Source organism: Prionailurus bengalensis, chromosome A1, assembly GCF_016509475.1.
Source record: "Prionailurus bengalensis isolate Pbe53 chromosome A1, Fcat_Pben_1.1_paternal_pri, whole genome shotgun sequence".
Lineage (NCBI taxonomy): Eukaryota > Metazoa > Chordata > Mammalia > Carnivora > Felidae > Prionailurus > Prionailurus bengalensis.
Genome location: NC_057343.1, coordinates 117,428,832 through 117,445,324, shown reverse-complemented (window position 1 = coordinate 117,445,324; position 16,493 = coordinate 117,428,832). Strand labels below are relative to the sequence as shown.

At 40.8% G+C, this 16,493-nt stretch overlaps 2 protein-coding genes across 2 annotated transcripts in view; both read right to left on the bottom strand.

Moving 5' to 3' along the window:
- The window catches only part of LOC122488297 (protocadherin alpha-7-like), a 126,902-nt gene extending 116,188 nt beyond the window's left edge, over positions 1-10,714 (bottom strand). The window contains 2 exon segments of the mRNA XM_043589552.1: positions 8,166-8,287; positions 8,289-10,714. Of these exon segments, the coding sequence (XP_043445487.1) occupies positions 8,210-8,287; positions 8,289-10,562 (2,352 nt within the window). The 5' untranslated portion in view covers positions 10,563-10,714 and the 3' untranslated portion in view covers positions 8,166-8,209.
- LOC122488269 (protocadherin alpha-10-like) lies at positions 1,117-4,720 on the bottom strand. Its single transcript, XM_043589536.1, has one exon. It carries the CDS (start codon positions 3,598-3,600, stop codon positions 1,132-1,134), a length of 2,469 nt encoding a protein of 822 aa, XP_043445471.1. The 5' UTR covers positions 3,601-4,720; the 3' UTR covers positions 1,117-1,131.
- Positions 10,715-16,493: the final 5,779 nt, after the last annotated feature.

Below are 16,493 nucleotides of genomic sequence, written 5' to 3'. Positions count from 1 at the left end.
GGGATCAGATAACATGTTTTAGAATGTAATAATGAATAGGATAGTGTTGGCATCCTGCGAGTTAATTATCTGGCATTTCTCAGTCCACCTCTTCCAACACAACCCTGTTTAAGATGACTAAAGTAGTTATAACCTAAATTGCACTTATATGATATGAAATCAGTAGGAAACATTCTAAGAGAACAATTCAATTTTCTCTTCAAATTTTTCATATTAATTTTGACTAAAGTAACTTTTTGAGCTCCTTAAAGTGATTTTCAAAGATTCTCCATTATTAAACATAATCATGACTCTTTCCTCAGAATGAAAAAGCTAATACTTGAATATCATAAGCAAGATTTCATGCTGATAGAGGAGTAGATGATAAAAAGCTACTGCGTAAAATTATGTCAATAACTATTACATAATAACTATTTTTATGTTTAATGTTTATTTTTGCGAGAGAGCCTGAGAGTGGGCGGGGGGTGGGGGGCAGAGAGAGAAGAGGACAGAGGATCCTAAGCAGGCTTCCTGCTCATAGGAGGGAGCCCAATGTGGGGTTCTAACCCATAGGACCATGACCTGAGACAAAGTAGGATGCTCAACCGAATGAGCCATCCAGGTGCCCCAATTATGACATTTATGAACAAACTTTAAGTCTACACATCTTACCATTAAAAACAAATGTAAACACTGCCTACTGAGGATATAGTATGCATTATAAGTTATATTGTTTCACCATCAAGAGAATTTACCAGAGCAGTCTTTGTTAAGATAATAGGGTCATTTCAAAATTTAGATTTGAAAGTTAAATAAAATTAAAGTACTAATGAGTACAAATTAAATAAAGTACTAATCTCATAAATACTGGTAACATAAAAAAGACAGTGGTTTAAGGGAAAAAACCTACAAACTACATCAAATACTTGTATTGGAAATAAAATATTTAAAAATAGGTTGAATAATTTAAAAAATTGAAGTATCAAGAAAAAAATGCATAAGGTACAATAGACAAAATACAACATGAACTTTAAAATAAATATTATATTAGGTATTACTAAAATATTTGATTATAGAAATATGCTATGTTATAAAGGATGAAGATATCCGAGACATACATAAGATGGGGGAAAGCGGTTAATAAAATATTATTCATAAGGCAACATATGGAAATAAAAAGTAATAACTCACCTTCCTTGAGTAGTCCTCTCCACTAGACTGTTCTTCCCTTTGCACATCTGGTACTGGACACGGGGTAAGGCTGGGACTAAAAGCCATGAGGTCGGTCTTGGGCGGACCCTCCCCAGAGCACACCCTCTGCCGCCTCTGCTGCGAGTACGACCAGCTCCCCACCGCGCTGGAACACACCAGCGTGGGCTTCCCCGGCCCGCACGCGCCCTCGCTGGGCGGCGCCGAGCACCGCAGCGCCACGTACAGCAGCAGCGTGAGCACCAGCAGGCTGGACACCGCGCAGATGGCGATGATCAGGTACACGTTGACATCCACCAGCGCCGTCTCCGCGCCAGCGGCGCCCGCCAACACCCGCGACGAGGCCTTGGGCGCCTGGCCGCTCTCCACCAGCGACAGCAACACGGTGGCCGTGGCCGTCAGCGCCGGCTCGCCGTGGTCCCTCACCAGCACCAGCAGGCGCTGGCGCGGCGAGTCCGCCTCGTCCAGGCTGCGCGTCGTGCTGATCTCGCCCGTGTACAGCGCCACGCGGAACGGGCTGCGCGCGCCACCCGCCGCCGGCTGCAGCTCGTACGACAGCCACGCGTTGTAGCCCGAGTCCGCGTCCACCGCGCGCACCTTCGCCACCACGTGGCCCGCGCCCACCGACCGCCACACCAGCTCGCTCACGGCGCCGCCCGCGCCGCCCGCCCCAGGCAGCGGCAGCAGCGCGGGCGCGTTGTCGTTCTCGTCCAGCACGAACACCTGCAGCGTCACGTTGCTGCCCAGCGGGGGCACGCCCGCGTCGCGCGCGCTCACTTGGAACTGCAGCAGCTCCAGCTCCTCGTGGTCCAGCGGCTGCAGCGCGTACACCTTGCCGCTCTCCGCGTGCACCGACACGTAGCTCGACAGCGCACGCTCGCCCACCCGCCGCTCCACCAGCGAGTAGGACACCAGCGCGTTCTCCTGCGCGTCCGCGTCCCGCGCGGACACCGTGAAGATGTGGCAGCCGGGAGGGTTGTTCTCCTTCACGAACACCGTGTACTCGGCCTGCGCGAATGTCGGCGCGTTGTCGTTCACGTCGGCCACTTCCACGGACACGCTGGCCGTGGCCGACAGCGAAGGCGAGCCCCCGTCCCGTGCTGTCACTACTAGAGCATAGTCCGACACGCTCTCGCGGTCCAGGGCGCTGTCCAGCACCAGCGAATAGTAATTCTTGAAGGTGGACACCAGCTTGAAGGGGACATGGGGCGACAGTGTGCAGGTCACCTGGCCATTAGCTCCAGAATCACGGTCGGACACGCTGATCAGGGCGATGACAGTGCCTACCTGAGCATCTTCTTGTACCGGAAGAGCCAAAGAAGTGATAACCACCTCAGGTGAATTATCATTTTCATCCAGAATTTCCACTAAGACAGTGCAGTGACCAACCATTGGTGGGTTTCCTGTATCTGTCACATCTACATGAATTTCATAAGTGTTACTATCCTCAAAGTCAATAGCATCATTTATTCGTATTTCTCCCGTTTTTTCATTCATTAGAAATTTCCTTCTTACGCTGGATGGAACCAAAGCACTAAATGAATATATCATTTCTTTGTTTATTCCTTCATCCGCATCAGACGCATTCAGCCATATTACTAACGTTTGGTTCGCTGAATTTTCATACATTTTAACTTCATAAACGGATCGGTCACACATAGGCGCATTATCATTGGCATCCAACACCAAGATCAGCAGAGTAACAGATCCAGTATATTCGGGTTTGCCTCCATCGGTTGCCGTTAATAATAACTGAAGCTGAGGGTTTTCTTCACGATCCAGCATTTTTCCTAGAACAAGCACTGGAAATTTGCCTTTGTCTTTTTTGTTTATAATATCAAGAATGAAAAACTCATTTGGACTGAGTCTGTAAGTAAGCACTGCATTCTCTCCAACATCCGCATCAGATGCGCCTTCTAGCGGAAATCGAGAGTCAAGCAGTCGAGATTCGGGTATTGAAAGCTTTTGTTCTGAGACGGAGAAGACTGGTGGGTTGTCGTTAATGTCCTTCACCTCCACCTCCACATGGAAAACCTGCAGCGGCCTGTCCACGATCACCTCCAGGTGGATGCTACACTCTGCGTTCCGCCCGCACAACTCCTCCCGGTCGATCCGAGCATTCACAAACAAAATACCATTCTGCAGATTTACCTCCAGAAGATCCCCGCGACCTTTGGACTCCACTCGGAAAAACCGCGGCACCAGCTCCGCCAGCTCCAGCCCCAGGTCCTGCGCGATGCGGCCCACGAAGGTGCCGTGTTTGGCTTCCTCCGGGACCGAGTAGTGGACCTGACCGCTCCCCGCCTTCCAGGCTGCGACGAGCAGAAGCAAGAGAAGCAGGCGCCAGTCTCTTGGCCCCCTGGGTCTGTAGACCAACATCATACCTTTCTGGAGATTTACAAATTGATGCATCAGCGGTCTAGAACAACTGCTGTCTGAATTTTCCTATTCGATTTCTTACATCCACTTTTATGGAAACGGCCGAGATCTGCAAATGTAGTTCCTTTCTAGTCCTCGAGAAACAGGATTATGCCTTTGTTCCAAAAAAAATTTTGTGGAAGACAGCGACATCCGGTGGCTGAATGTGTAAGTACAATTCCGTGAGTTTTAACAACTTGTCTTTCATTCACAGCGTTTGATTCTATTTGTACATATTTGTAGCTCTATGGATCTTCAAAACTTCACATGAGGTCTCTTTTGTACATAATAATAATCATTGTCGACCTTCAGTTCAGCGTTTTCTTAAATTCAGAATCTCGGGAAGTAATTTCTTCCCCATGACTCTCATTAGCTACATTTGAAAATGCTCTTAATATTTTATAATACTAGTGTATTAGTATTTTGCTGGATAACAAATTTATATGTCTTCAAGTTTGATACTTAATTCATTTCTCTTTCTCATTATTTTTGCGATTAAATAAACCTTACCAGATGCTAATCTCAAGTATCACTTCTCTGTGAGGTGTTTGAAACTCTTAAATTTCAGTAATCACTAGAAAGTTGAGAGAAGAACACCGGCTCAATATTGGAAATGACTCCATTCTGATTCCTATTCTTAAACTTACTGGTTGTGTGACTCTCTGTCTCTGTTTCCAGTCTCATAACATTCATACAATAATAATATGGGGGTTGTGTGAATTATGATACATTAGATACCTAGGATATTACCTTAAGGAGACCTAGGATATTACCTTAAGGAAAGTGAGTGGCTCATAAATGGCAATATTTTCAGCCCTCAATTTAGCCACATTTATTTTCATAATGGTCGAGACCAAAATCAGCTTTTTGGTAAAAATTATTACCTATATAATATTATCATTCTGCAATACCTTTACGATTGCTACTACACAGGCTGAGTGGTGGGTGGTTCCCATCTTAGGAAAGCAGAAAAGAACTTTTTTTGAGAAATCAGTTATACAGGGAGAAGTTACATTTTTATATGTATCTTACATGGGAAAAAAGAACTTTAATTATGATTCTAAAGATAAGCACTTTCATCTTTGTTACATTTAAGCTTTTTGAGTACCCCAAATATACAGTTTGGGAATTATCTAATAGTTTTATCAGTGTCAATAAAATATCCATTATCACCTGAAGTAAAATATTTTCTCTCTTAAAGTTTTTAGAATCAAGTATTTAGCAAATGAAATTCTCTATTAATATATCTGCACTACTGAAAAAAGAGAAAAAGTTCTTTTTTTCCCCAAAAAGGAAAAACTTAATAATAGGACCTTTGGTCTTATCCAAAGGTTATTTTCTTTACTTTAATGATATTGTAAGTTATAACAGAGATCAATAATTTTGAACTCTTTCAGTTGCTATTAAGAGCTGAAAAACAGACTAACACTTATGAACAAAAAAAGTGACAGGAATGAGAGTCATTTAATTCATGGATTCATGTGTGCCATTAAATTGTTTTTATAATCTTCTACTTCTTCAGATTGACCCTAGGTGAAAATCCATTCAAATTCTGGTTTTAGTGGCTATTTTTCTTGTAAAGCACAAATTAAAGTGTAACAACTTATGTATCTATCTACGATACCAATCAATGTTTAGTTTGAGCTACTTTCTGGAATCTAAAAATAAGTTTATTAGTGAATAATCATCGCAACACAAGGTAATAATATAAACTATACTCCATTCCTGTTAATGTGCATTTTATAGCAAGTAATAGCATAAATGTGCCAGCTAAATCTGCAATAATGAATACAAAGCAGGGGTAGTTAAATTATATACTCTCAATTAATAGGAACTTGCTTTGCTAAGTGTCTCATAAGCCTATTAGATCTAAAACTTCAGCTGAATAAGAAACACCTGGAGTGCTTATTGAAAAGCAAGTTTGCCAGTCCTACTTATTTCAGAAATTGTGGAGTAGAGTCTGGGAACCAGAATGTTCAATAAGGACTCCAGATGTTGCTAATGCAGTTAGCATTATCAGGTCTAGGATAGGATAGGCTGGCCATAGACCCCAAGTTACCTGAGATATACTCTGTTTATGTCTGTAGTCTTGTATACTTACTTATAGTGTCCCTTCACTCTCAAAAGTGTCTAAGATTAAGTCAGAACTTAGATAGTTATCCCTATATAAAAACTACAATTTAGGGGCTGACATAGGAAGTTTCATTATTGATTTAATGGTTGCTGCTTGAATTGAGGAGTGTTACCCACAGAAACACAGAGGGCTAGTTACTAGGCAAAAAACTAAAGTGTCTTCCATGCTCTCACTTCTGCATTTTGAACTTCTCAGCTGTTTCAAATCCTAACCTCCCTAGATCCCAGTGTGTGCATGCTTCCTGATGATCCAAAAGATAAATTCATTGCTAGATGTTCACTGATCTTCTGAAAATTTGCACATGATGATAGCCCATATTAAAGAGAAAATAAATATTAATATAAAGGATGAAATTACCAATTATATCAATACAGCTATCAATAATAAAGAATAAAATTTATAATTATAGAAAACATAGTAAATAATAAATAATACTAGCTCTAAGAGATTAAAGGAGCGGGGAGTTAGATTTCTAGCACTCCTCGATCCATATAATCCATATAACATATAATCAAATACCTGAGCCCAATTCAAGTGACATATGGAACCTGAAAAAAAGTGCAAGGACAGAGATATTTGAAGGTATAAGTCTAGATCTAAGGTGAGTTATGCTGACAGACGTAGACAAGATTGATTACAGGAGCTCAGAGAACTCAAGTTTGGAAATAAGCATGATGAAAAGAAAACAGATCACTTTGTAACATATAACAAACATGTTCTCTATAAGGGAAAAGAAAAAAATGCTGAAATATATTATTTAATTTCACTTGCACTTTCATTGTTATATTGTGGCTCTATTTTCAAAGGTACTCTGATTTTGCTCTGAGGTTTTTTTTAAGTTAATTTATTTATTTTGAGAGAGAAGAGAAAGCATGCATGAGCAGGGGAAGGGCAGAGAGAGAGAGAGAGAGAATCCCAAGCAGGCTCCATGCTGTCAGTGCAGAGCGTGGGGAGGGGCTCAAACTCACAAACCATGAGATCATAACCTGAGCGAAAACCAAGAGCTGGACGCTTAACAACTGAGCCACCCAGGTTCCCCACTCTGCTGAGTTTTTAATTAAGGAGTACCTTGTAAAATATCTAACACAATAAAAACACCAGAATATAAAAATAAGTCACGGGGCGCCTGGGTGGCGCAGTCGGTTAAGCGTCCACCTTCAGCCAGGTCACGATCTCACGGATCTCGCGGTCCGGGAGTTCGAGCCCCGCATCGGGCTCTGGGCTGATGGCTCAGAGCCTGGAGCCTGTTTCCGATTCTGTGTCTCCCTCTCTCTCTGCCCCTCCCCCTTTCATGCTCTGTCTCTCTCTGTCCCTAAAAAAAAAAAAAAAAAAAAAAAAAAAGCGCAAATTGTCTTAAAAAAAAAAAAATAAAAAAAAATAAGTCACATAACAAAAATGCTACATAAATATAAAGGAAGTTTCTAAAATATAAATTAGAAAATAAAAGCTTGGACTAAAGACCCAGTGTGAAGAACCACCACAATTCAGGAAATATAAGTTTAACATGTAATAAGTTTAAAGGTGTACAATCTCATCTCCAGATTTCTGTCTTTCAGAATATTGAGAGGAAAAGTAAATCATCCTCTCCACTGATGGAGTAACTTTTTAAGTGACAGACTATGAATTTCAAGAGAATTCAGAGTGTAGAATTTAGATATATCTCTAATGCTCAAACATTATATACAACAAAATTTTTAGTAAAAAGGAGAAAGTCATTTGAAGAAACAAAGTATATGTCAGGAAGTATTTTCTCCAATATCAGATAAAATATCAATGTCAAGCATAAAGAAACATATTTTACACAAGTTGGAAAGAGTGTTACATTTCTAACATTTGGTGTTTGATTCCTAAAGCAAAGTAACTGATTTCTAGGGTACACTGAAATTTACTCATTGACGTGAACACTGAGTAGTGCTGACCAACCACGTTTCCAGTCTCCATCCAGAGGAAAGTAAAAAACTACAAAGTTAACAAGGTAACAGCTACTACATATTTCTGCTTATGGGTTTCTTATAAACAACAGAATTATACTAAAATATCATGCATACTTTAGAAATGAATAAATGACAGAGTAATGCTGAAGTATACTTAATGTGTAGCAATTAAATTGTTTTTCAACTGATACTTCTCAGGCAGAGAGGTAGTCTGGCTATAGAAATTCAATACGACCCCATAACAGATTTTAAATAAAACTGATTCAGCACCCAATAAATACCTACTCAATGTATGGTTTTTCATGATTCTCAATTAGAAATTGAAACTCAAAAGTCAGGTATAAAAGTACTCACTTCTGAAAAACAAGAAAATATTGACAGATCTCTATAATAACTGGGTAAAACTATTTAAGTACCGTCTGAGGTAACGAGAATATTTTTCAGGCTTCAAATATAAATCTATAAATAAATAAAATATTTGAACAACCGACCTTTCCAGAAGACTCCAAAGAAGCTTGTGGATCTTCCGTTGGATTCAGAGATCCAGGACACGGGGGAAGGCTGGGGCTGAAGGCCATGAGGTCGGTCTTGGGCGGACCCTCCCCAGAGCACACCCTCTGCCGCCTCTGCTGCGAGTACGACCAGCTCCCCACCGCGCTGGAACACACCAGCGTGGGCTTCCCCGGCCCGCACGCGCCCTCGCTGGGCGGCGCCGAGCACCGCAGCGCCACGTACAGCAGCAGCGTGAGCACCAGCAGGCTGGACACCGCGCAGATGGCGATGATCAGGTACACGTTGACATCCACCAGCGCCGTCTCCGCGCCAGCGGCGCCCGCCAACACCCGCGACGAGGCCTTGGGCGCCTGGCCGCTCTCCACCAGCGACAGCAGCACGGTGGCCGTGGCCGTCAGCGCCGGCTCGCCGTGGTCCCTCACCAGCACCAGCAGGCGCTGGCGCGGCGAGTCCGCCTCGTCCAGGCTGCGCGTCGTGCTGATCTCGCCCGTGTACAGCGCCACGCGGAACGGGCTGCGCGCGCCACCCGCCGCCGGCTGCAGCTCGTACGACAGCCACGCGTTGTAGCCCGAGTCCGCGTCCACCGCGCGCACCTTCGCCACCACGTGGCCCGCGCCCACCGACCGCCACACCAGCTCGCTCACGGCGCCGCCCGCGCCGCCCGCCCCAGGCAGCGGCAGCAGCGCGGGCGCGTTGTCGTTCTCGTCCAGCACGAACACCTGCAGCGTCACGTTGCTGCCCAGCGGGGGCACGCCCGCGTCGCGCGCGCTCACTTGGAACTGCAGCAGCTCCAGCTCCTCGTGGTCCAGCGGCTGCAGCGCGTACACCTTGCCGCTCTCCGCGTGCACCGACACGTAGCTCGACAGCGCACGCTCGCCCACCCGCCGCTCCACCAGCGAGTAGGACACCAGCGCGTTCTCCTGCGCGTCCGCGTCCCGCGCGGACACCGTGAAGATGTGGCAGCCGGGAGGGTTGTTCTCCTTCACGAACACCGTGTACTCGGCCTGCGCGAATGCCGGCGCGTTGTCGTTCACGTCGGCCACTTCCACGGACACGCTGGCCGTGGCCGACAGCGAAGGCGAGCCCCCGTCCCGTGCTGTCACTACTAGAGCGTAGTCCGACACGCTCTCGCGGTCCAGGGCGCTGTCCAGCACCAGCGAATAGTAATTCTTGAAGGTGGACACCAGCTTGAAGGGGACATGGGGTGACAGTGTGCAGGTCACCTGGCCATTAGCTCCAGAATCTCGGTCAGACACACTGATCAAGGTGATGACTGTGCCCCGCTGAGCACTCTCTGAGATAGGGAGAGACAGGGAAGTAACAGTCAACTCTGGAGCATTATCATTAGCGTCCAAAACTTGCACAAGAACTGTACAGTGACCAGCTAATGGTAGATAGCCTTTATCGATCGCTTCTACTCGAATTTTGTAGGTTTTACATTCTTCAAAATCGATATGTCCTATTGCTATAATTTCTCCATTTATGGCATCTATGTAGAATTTAGATTTTATATCTGGGGAAACGTCACTAGAGAATGAGTAAATAATATCCCCATTCATGCCATCATCCAAATCTGAGGCATTAAGTTTAATTACTAATGTTCCATTGGGAACATTTTCTGGTAATTTCACCGCATAGAGTGTTCTGTCGAAAACTGGTGCGTTGTCATTGGCATCCAGCACTTTGATGAGTAACTGAACAGTGCCAGTCAGCTCAGGTTTGCCTCTATCAGTGGCTGTGAGCAATAAATGAAGTTCCGGAGATTCTTCCCTGTCTAAAGATTTCCGTAATACAAGACCAAGAGGTTTTTCCTGTTCGCCATTGGTTGGTACGTCCAGAGAGAAAAACTCGTTGGGGCTCAGTCTGTAAGTCAACAGAGCGTTCTCCTCGATATCTGCATCGGAAGCGTCCTCTAGTGGAAACCTAGAGTCAAGCATCCTGGATTCGGCTATAAACAGATTCTTTTTTGTCTCCGGGAATATGGGCGGGTTGTCGTTAATGTCCTTCACCTCCACTTCCACATGGAAAACCTGCAGAGGCCTGTCCACGATCATCTCCAGGTGGATGCTGCATTCCGCGCTCCGCCCACACAGCTCCTCGCGGTCGATCCGAGAATTCACAAACAAAATACCATTCTGCAGGTTTACCTCCAGAAGGTCCCCGTGGCCTTTGGAAGCCACTCGGAAAAGGCGCGGCACCAGCTCCGCCAGCTCCAGCCCCAAGTCCTGCGCGATGCGGCCCACGAAGGTGCCGTGTTTGGCCTCCTCCGGGACTGAGTAGTGGACCTGGCCGCTCCCGCTTTCCCAGGCTGTGAGGATTATAAAAAACAGCAGTAGATGCTGGTGCCCCCGGTCGTCTCGATTCGAGTACACCATTTCAAATTAATTGGGATTTTAAAATTATTCAAATCGGCGTAACTTATCTCAAAATTTGGAGGAATCTTATCTCTTCGTTACTATCCTGATGTGCTCTCCATTGTTCAACATCCGCATAGAAAAACACAGTGGAGAATCTTTCTAATATGAAAACGGAGGACTTCGTTTTGTCTTGAATGAGAGAATTTCGCGGTAAAGAGCGACATCATGTGGTCAAATAGTAAGTACGAACTATAATTATCAATTTTATTAATAAATGTTAAATTTTATTTTAACCTCTGATTTTTTTCCTTCAGTTTTCTTAAAGCGTAGAACAACACTTCTCATGTTTGCTGAAAGCATTAAGAGACTTAACTTCTGAATATTTAGTGTGACCATAACTGTGGTCTCCTTATGCCTTGAAAATACGTTTTCCCAGTTTTAAAATAAAAATAAAATGAATCATGTCAGGAGCAGTAAATTTTAAAATCTTTTGTTTATATAAAGTTCAGACAACTTCATTTCTTAGATTTCTGTTAAGAAAATTCTTGGTATCTCTAGGGACCCAAGATCTCAAGTATTTACGAATGGAAGAAAAACTTAGAAGAGGTATTTGTTTGTAGGAAGCAAGGAATATAAGCAACTAATTCATATACTTTTCTTGAGAAAACACAATAATAGAGGGTTAGTGGGGTCTTTGAAGAGAAATCATTTGTATCAAGTGAATTTTGCATGGAGAAAGTATCTTGAATTTTTCTTTTCATCAGAATTTATATACTCCATTCCAAAAGTTCATGGTTCTTATCTCTTTATTCTTTCCATTCTTTCTAAGTCCCAGATTTTATGAATGTCCACCTGTTTTTACAGTCTCCAATTTAATTGAGATTTCATAACATAAATTTATTTCATTACATAATGTTAGTATTCATCTGTCATACTTAGAGCAATCCTTCAATCAAGCTTGGGGTGTTTTATCATTTTCAGTTTTACTTAACAGAGCAAATTCTCATGAGTATTTTATTCCCATGTTCCCAATTGCAAGTAGAATAATTATTATACCTGTATTGCTTTCCAATTTTGATCTGCCTGAGATTTTTCCAATCTGCATGGTTTTAATTAGCACAAAAATGGACAATAAAACCACAGAGGCATACCATTTATGTAGTAACACTAAATAAGAGCAGATACAAATTTTAAAACCACATATCTCCTAATTAATTGTCTTTAATAGCATTTAGTCATATAACTTACAGTGGCATAGGTTTATATAAAATGTTTAAGACTGGTTGGTTGGAAATCGTAGTCTTAACTTAGATTTCCTTTTAAAATGGAGAATAGGGGAGCTAGTTATAAGCTAAAGAATATTTCAGGATGATATGTTGACTATAAACTCAAAAGGTATACTAATAACAATTCTATAAACAGCAACTATGAATATAATTTAGCTAAGCCTACTGGTTCACATTTTTAAAGCACCCTCATTTCTTTAAAGTTAAGTACTATAAATGGTTCTTGAAAGTCTGCTGTGGACATTACATATTAGTCCAACTAGGTGTGAGCTAGAGGGGTGAATTTATGTGACCATACAAATCAGAGTCTAATTTAGAGTTAAAAAAATCAAACTACATTACAAAAAAGTTACAGTCATGGGTAACATAATCAGTTACTCAGATAATACAACTTCCAAAGCTCGCATCATCCTGGTGACCCTCCTTTCTTTGACTTACACATACCTTTCTTTTAAATAAGCAAGAAATATAAATGTTCACTAAAATTCTGAAACTCACAACACTTGGAAGCAAGAATATGCAATGGAAAAAAATACAGTCTCTTCAACAAATGATGTTGGAAAAACGGACAGCTCATGCAAAAGAATGAAAATGGACCACTTTCTTACACCATATACAAAAATAAATTCAAAATGGATTAAGGACCTAAATGTGAGAGCTGAAATCATAAAAATCATAGAAATGAGCACTTGCAGTAATTTCTCTGACATTGGCCATAACATCTTTCTAGATGTGTCACCTGAGGCAAGGTAAATAAAAGCAAAAATAAACTATTCGGACCTCATTAAAATAAAAAACTTTTGCACAGCAAAGGAAAGAGGCAACAAAACTAAAAGACAACCAACTGAATGGGAGAAGATATTTCCAGATGACATATCTGAAGGGTTAGTATCCAAAATGTATAAAGAACTTATACAACTCAACACCCAAAAACCAAATAATCCAATTAAAAATGGGCAGAAAATGTGAATAGACATTTCTCCAAAGAAAACATACAGATGGCCAAAAGACACATGAAAAGATGTCCAACATTCACTCAACAGCAGGGAAACGCTAGTCAAAACCATAATGAGGTATCACCTCATACCTATCAGAATGGCTAAACTTAAAAAAAAAAGGCAACAAATATTGGTGGTGATATGGAGAAAATGGAACCCTCATGCACTTTTGGGAGGGATGCAAACTGGTGTGGACACTATCGAAGACAATATGGAAGTTCATCAAAAATTTAAAAATAGAATTATCATATGGTCCATTTATTACGCTACTGAGTATCTACCCAAAGAATATGAAAACACCAAGTTGAAGGGATATATGTACCCCTGTTTACTGCAGCATTATTTACAACAGCCAAATTATGGAAGCAGCCCATTTCCATTGATAGATGAGTGGCTAAAGAAGAGATGGTATATATATACAATGGAATATTATTTAGCCATAAAAAGAATGAAATCCTGCCATTTGCAAATATATGGATAGATCTAGAGAGTATAATGCTAAGTAAAATAAATCAGTCAGAGAAATACAAATACCATATGATTTCATTCATATGTGGAATTTAAGAAACAAAACAAATGAATAAAGGGGAAAAATGAGACAAACAAACAAACAAAAAAACAGACTCTTAACTAAGATAAGATGGTTACCAGAGGGGAGGTGGGTGGGAAGAAGGGTGAAATAGGTAAAGGGGATTAAGAGTACACTTACCTTAAAGGAGGGTACTATATCATAATGAAGGAGACAATCCAAGAAGATCTAACAATTGTAAATATTTATGCACCCAACGTGAAAGCACCCAAATATGTAAAAGAACTAATAACAAATATAAGGGAACTAATTGATAATAATGCAATAACAGTAGGGGACTTTACCACCCCACTTATATCAATGGACAGATCATTTAAACAGAAAATAAACAAGGAAACAATGGCTTTAAATGACACATTGGACCAGATGGACTTAACAGTTATATTCAGAACATTCCATCCTAAAGCAGTAGAATTCACATTCTTCTGGAGTGCACATGGAACATTCTCCAGAATAGATCACTTATTAGGTCACAAATCAAGCCTCAACAAATATAAAAAGACAAATCACACCATGCACCTTTTCTAACCAGAACACTATGAAACTAGAAGTCAACCACAAGAAAAATCTGGAAAGACTACAAATACAGGGAGGTTAAACATCATGATGATACACATTGAATGGGTCAACCAGGAAATCAAAGAAGAGATTTTTAAAAATACATAGAAACAAACGATGGTCCAAAACCTTGGCGATGCAGCAAAAGCTGTCCTAAGAAAAAAGTATATAGCAATACAGGGTTACCTTAAGAAGCAAGAAAAAATCTCAAATAAACAGCCTGAACTTACACCTAAAGGAGCTAGAGGAAGAACAATAAATGAAGCCTAAAGCCAACTGATGGAGGGAAATAGGAGAGATTAGAGCAGAAATAAATGATATACAAACTTAAAAAAAGAGAAAAACAATAGAACAGATCAATGAAACCAGAAGCTGGTTCTTTGAAAACATTAATAAAATTCATAAACGTCTAGGCAGACTTATCAGAAAGAAAAAAGACCCAAATTTTTAAAAATCACAAAGAGAGAGGAGAAATAACAACCAACACCACATAAATACAAACAATTATAAGAGAATGCTATGAAAAACTATATGCCAATAAATTGGACAACCTGAAAGAGATGGATAAATTCCTAGAAACATATAATTACCAAAACTGAAATAGGAAGAAACAGAAAACTTGAACAGACCTATTTCTGAAATGGCAAAGAAATGGAATCAGTAATCAAAAAACTCCCAAGAAACAAAAGTCCAGGGCCAGATGGCTTCAAGGCAAATTCTACCAAACATTTAAAGAAGAGTTAATAGGGGTGAGTGGGTGGCTCAGTGAGTTAAGTATCCAACTTCAGCTCAGGTCATGATCTCACAGTTCATGAGTTCAAGTTCCACACTGGGCTCTATGCTGACAGCTTGGAGCCTGGAGCCTTCTTCAGATTCTGTCTCCCTCTCTCTCTGCCCCTCCCCTACTCACACTGTGTGTGTGTGTCTCTCTCTCTTTCAAAAATAAATAAATATTAAAAAAACAGATGAGAATACAAAAGTCAAAAAGAAGAGTTAATACCTATTCTTCTCAAACTATTTGAAAAAACGGAAAGGTAAAGAAAACTTCCAAACTTATTCTATGAGGCTGAATCCAACAATACATTAAAAAAAAATCATTCACCATGATCAAGTGGGATTTATTCCTAGGTTGCAAGGTGGTTCAATATTTACAAATCAATCAATGTAATATACCCCATTAATAAAGAATATTACTTTAATTTATTTATAAATCAATCAATGTAATACACCCCAAAAATAAAGAATAAGAACCATATGATCCTTTCAGTAGATGCAGAAAAAGCATTTGACAAAGCACAAAATCCACTCATGATAAAAACTCTCAACAAAGTACGTTTAGAGGGAACATACCTCAACATAATAAAGGCCATATGTTAAAAACCCACAGCTATATTCTCAGTGAGGAAAAACTGAGACCTTTTCCTCTACAGTCATGAAAAAGATAAGGATGTTCACTCTCACTACTGTTATTTAACATAGTACTGGAAGTCCCAGCCACAGCAGTCAGACAAGAAAAAGAAATAAAAGGCATCCAAATCAGCAAGGAAGAAGTCAAACTTTGACTATTTGCAGATGACATGATACTCTATGTAGGAAACCTGAAAGACTCCACCAAAAAACTGTTAGAAATGATACACAAATTCAGTAAGGTCGCAAGACACAAAATTAACGTGCAGAAATCTGTTGCATTTCTATACACCAATAATGAAATAGCAGAAAGAGAAATTAAGGAATCAATCTCATTCACACTTACATCAAAACCAATAAGATGCCTACAAATAAACCTAACCAAAGGGGTAAAATACCTGTACTGTGAAAACTATAAAACACTTGTGAAAGAAATTGACGATGACACAAAGAAATGGAAAGACATTCCCTGCTCATGGATTCAAAGAACAAATATTGTTAAAATGTCAAAACTACCCAGTGCAATCTACACATATAATGCAATCCCTAACAAAATATCAGCAGCATTTTTCATAGAGCAGGAACAAATAATCCAAAAATTTACATTTTAGGTCACAAAAGACCCTGAAGAGCCAAAGCAACCTTGAAAAATAAAACCAAAGCTGGAGGCATCACATCTCTGGACTTCAAGTTATATTCCAAAGCTGTAGTGATCAAGACAGTATGGTATTGGTACAAAAATAGACACAGAGATCAACAGAACAGAATAGAAAACCCAGAAATGAACCCACAACTAAATGGTCAATTAATCTTTGACAAAAAAGAAAATAATATCCAAGGGAAAAAAGACAGTCTCTTCAACAAATGTGTTGGGAAAACCGGATGATAACATGCAAAAGAACAAATTGGACCACTTTCTTACACAAAATAATACACAAAAATAAATTCAAAGTAGATTAAAGACCTAAATGATAGACATGAAACCGTGAAAATCCTAGAGGAGAACGCAAGTAGTAACCTTTTTGACATGACCAATAGCAAGTTCTTTCTAGATATGTCAACTGAGGCAAGGGAAACAAAAGCAAAATAAACCATTGGAACTTCACCAAAA